At 46.0% G+C, this 3,917-nt stretch overlaps 1 protein-coding gene across 1 annotated transcript in view; it reads left to right on the top strand.

Annotated features, from left to right (window-relative positions):
* Ccdc146 (coiled-coil domain containing 146) overlaps positions 1-3,917 on the top strand; it is a 123,103-nt gene that overhangs the window by 90,972 nt on the left and 28,214 nt on the right. The window contains exons 5-6 of the mRNA XM_005358351.1: positions 99-156; positions 2,629-2,805. Coding sequence (XP_005358408.1) covers positions 99-156; positions 2,629-2,805 — 235 coding nt within the window. The remainder of the gene's footprint in view (positions 1-98; positions 157-2,628; positions 2,806-3,917) is intronic.

The following is a 3,917-nucleotide window of genomic DNA, read 5'->3' as shown; positions in this document are numbered from 1 at the left end:
AGACTGGGAACGGGGCTGAGAGAGAATAGCAAGGTGCTGGTGCAGAAGGCCCTTACACTTTTGTGCTTTTTGTCAAATATGATATTTTCTTTTGGCAGCCTAACCGAAGAAAAGAGTCTCATACTAAAGGAATTTGAGAAGATACCTAAGCCAGGCGTAAGTATTAGCATTTATTAAATGCAGCTGGATCCAAACATCCCTTTTAAAATAACAACACACCCTGAAACATTTGAAGCTCCAAAACCCCACAATCCCTGCAGAAGCAGAAAGGAAGATCTACACACTCACCAGGCAGGTGGCAAGCCTTCTGTGTTAACGGCTGCTTCAGGCCGTGTAGTCAGAGGGCATCTGCTTTGTCTACAGCAGGGAGGGAGTTTCTGTGGTTGTCACTTAAAAGCAGCTCCCCCGTGTGTGTGTGAGGCTTGAGCTCTCTGAGCATCTCTGAGTTTGGTCATAAGGAAAACGCAGCACTGTCACACCGTGACCAGGCAGTGGACGAAAGAAGGCATCTAATTCAGAGCTCACAGTTACACAGGGTGAAGCAGTCTGGTCATCATGGTGGGGAGCACGGTGGCGGGCAGGCGGGCGGGCGGGTGTGTGCTGGAGCAGTAGCTGAGAGCTCACGTGGATTGAGAAACACAGGGCTGAGTGTGTGTGAGGAGGAGAGAGAGGAGAGAGAGAGAGAGAGAGAGAGAGAGAGAGAGAGAGAGAGAGAAAGAGAGAGAGAGAGAGTTAACAGAATGGTGTGAGCTTTTGAAAGCTGAAAGCCCACCCCAGCGACACACCTCCTACAACAAGACCACACCTCCTAATCCTTCCCAAACAGTTCCACCAACTAGGGATCAGGCAAACACATGAGCCTATGGGGCCATTCTCATTGAAACCCCACGATTGCTTACCTATCCCTGCATAGCAAACCATCTCAAAAGCTAGTGACTTAAGATGACAAGCATTTCTACTATAGTTCTGCCTTCCTTTGATGTGAGCTGGCTTAGTTGGGGGAGGGTGAGCTGCAGGGGCAGTTAGTTGATCTAAGGTCCCATGTCACTTGCTGTGGGAGGGGTTCCAGTCTGAAGACATGCACGTCACCGTATACAAGAGCTTTTAAAACCGCTATTTAAGTAATTTTTGGTACGATTCTGTTAGTCAAGACAGTGGACGGGGCCATGCCCATAGAAGATTCACTTGCCCTCTACGTGGAAAGATTGACAAAGGCACATTACAGAGGGCCAGGAATGCCCTGGGAAATAGGAAGAAATTATGGCAAAGCTTTAAGACCTACAACAGACAACATGGCTTCCACTTCCAGGATGGTGTTTGTTGTCAGTGGTTTAACAGCCAGCACACAAACCTGTGGAGCATTTAGTAAGATTCTGTTAATTCTGTATAAGTATGCCTGCGGTGGTTAATATTGTGTAAACTTCCCCAGAGCTAGAATCCCCTAGCAGACAGGTCTCAGCATTCTTCTGAGGACATTATCTAGGTTAGGTTAGCCTCCAGGCATGACTGAGGAACTGGTCTCACAGAGGTGGGAAGAGCCACCTTAATGTGGGGGGCATAGCTCCATGGATTGGGGTCCTGCGCTGAATAAATAGGAGAATGGCGGCTCCCGGCATTCCTGCTCCCTGACGGGGTGATCAGCCACTGCACGCTCACACTGACAGGGCTTTCCTACCAACCAACCAGACCAAAGCAACCCCTTCCCTAAGTTCCTCTTGTCGGGCTTTAATCACAGCAACAAGGCAACATCTAACCATCATTTATAACAAACACATACACACACACTCTCACACACATTCACACACACACATACACACACACTCATTCACAGACACAGTCATACACACTCACACACACACTCATTCACACAGGTCATTTACACACATTTACACACACACACTCATTCACACAGGTCATATACACACATTTACACACACACATTCATTCACACACATTCATACACACTCACACACATTCACATACACAGTCACGTACACACACGAGAGAGAAAAAGAGAGAAAGAGAAGAGAGACAGCATGAATTTTTGCTGACTTACTTTGCTTTCTTCCAGCAGTTTTCTCAAAGAAAACTCAGTGCAGGCTAATAAGTCTGTGTGCTTGGCCATCCTCAGCAGATAGTCTTTCTGAGTACAGTAATAAGGCACAGCAAGCACAGCCTCCCCTGAGCCTGATGGGGGACACGGAGGAAGGAATTGTACAGACGTAATAGTAATAAACATGCGTGCGACCGTGTGGAAACATGAGCCTCCTCGTATCTGGTCGCCATGTTACTCATGTTAACTACAAGATAATTTGCATCGGATTTCCTCAAACCCCAATGCTACAGGAAAACAGAATGTACATTTTCACAGCGCTTTTTAGTATGAACTAAAAATCAACATAGGAAAGAACATGTTTGAAACATGAACCACTCGGTTAAAAATCACTGCAAAACAGCCCCGTGCTTGGTCACTACAGGCGCCAGACATAGTAAGTAACCCCCTGTCGGGGACTCACTTACACGCCTCCAAGCCTGTACAAACAATAGGGAGAGTGGAATAATTTTCACCTTTGAAGTAGACAAGCATCCCCTGGACTATCTCACCGGCCACTCTCATGACTTTTAAAGGAAATGGAGAAGAAGATGAGAACCCTAAAGGAAAGCACCGAAGAACTGCGCAAGGAAGTAATTCAGAAGAGACTGGAAATCAAAATCCTCCGGGAAGACCTGGCGTCCAAGCAGAAGCAGCTAACGAAGGAGCAGAAGGAGCTAGAGGAGGTGCTGGAGTGTCAGGTTGGCCTGAAGGTACGCTGTGGGCAGTCCGCGGGTATTCAAACATGGTGTGGGCACGTCGGAGACCAGCTTCAACAAAAATACCACTTACCAGGGTAGGGGCATGGGATTAGAAAAGTTAGCAAAGGGTTCGAAGATGTGAGTGAAAATAATGAAAGAGAAAGCAAAGGATAGTACCGGGAAGGAGCTCCAGTAAATACTGAAATCCCTCATGTTGAATTTCCATTTGCTTAAAATACCCTGACCCAAAAGGTAGGAGTAAGATTAAAAACAAAAAACAAACACAAAAAACCGGCATTAACATGATACAAGGAAATGATCAGTTGAAGGTCGCAGGCTACAATTTTTACTTAAACATTTTGTTGCTAGGACCAAACAAGTCAAGCTCATACCCTAGACATTCTGTAAGCAAACCACTCCCTGGTGGAATCCAGTGTTATCTCCTTAAAGGAGTAGGAACTTAGTTGGATCATTAGAGTTTTGTTTGGGGTTGAAACATATCTACTACTCTGTTTCTGAAAAACAACGTCTGGATATTAACCACACCTGTTGGCAATAACCTTGAGAGAGCAGAACTCTCTGCTCTCAATCTAGGTGTGCGCTTTGAGGTAGAAACACCATAACCTTGAAGGAACAGAAGTAAGTTCCAACCCTCTGACCTTTGGTCAGGGTGGAAATAGGCTCACATTTTTTTGGACCTCCACGTGCCTAAAAACACACGGGCTGAGGTTAGCTACTTGCACGTGACCAAAAGAGCTATCCCGCTAACTGCAAGGCTGTGTCATGAAGGACTCTGTCAAAGGCAACCTCAGTTCTGGGAATTTACAAAGCAGATGACAGTGTTTGGAGGAAAAGACACGCAAAAACGTGATAATACTGTCCCAGTGTGAAGGGCGACCCCTGCAGAGCTGGCCTCCAATGTTTGAAGTGGGTGTCACAAACACACGTGATTCCTTGGAGGAAACGCCACTCGAGTCCTCTCCTGTCTGTTTGCATTGCCTCTCCCTTGTGTGACTGACTCCGTTCTTCCTTCTAATGTGACGAGGAGCCTGTATTAATGTTTTAGGGGAAAAAATGGATTGAAATTAATTTCATTTTGAAAAATACATAACGTTATTCCTTTT

This window comes from Microtus ochrogaster, chromosome 26 (genome assembly GCF_000317375.1).
Source record: "Microtus ochrogaster isolate Prairie Vole_2 chromosome 26, MicOch1.0, whole genome shotgun sequence".
In the NCBI taxonomy this organism is placed as follows: domain Eukaryota; kingdom Metazoa; phylum Chordata; class Mammalia; order Rodentia; family Cricetidae; genus Microtus; species Microtus ochrogaster.
Note: the sequence above shows the minus strand (reverse complement) of the source record. Positions and strands in the feature narration are given on the sequence as shown.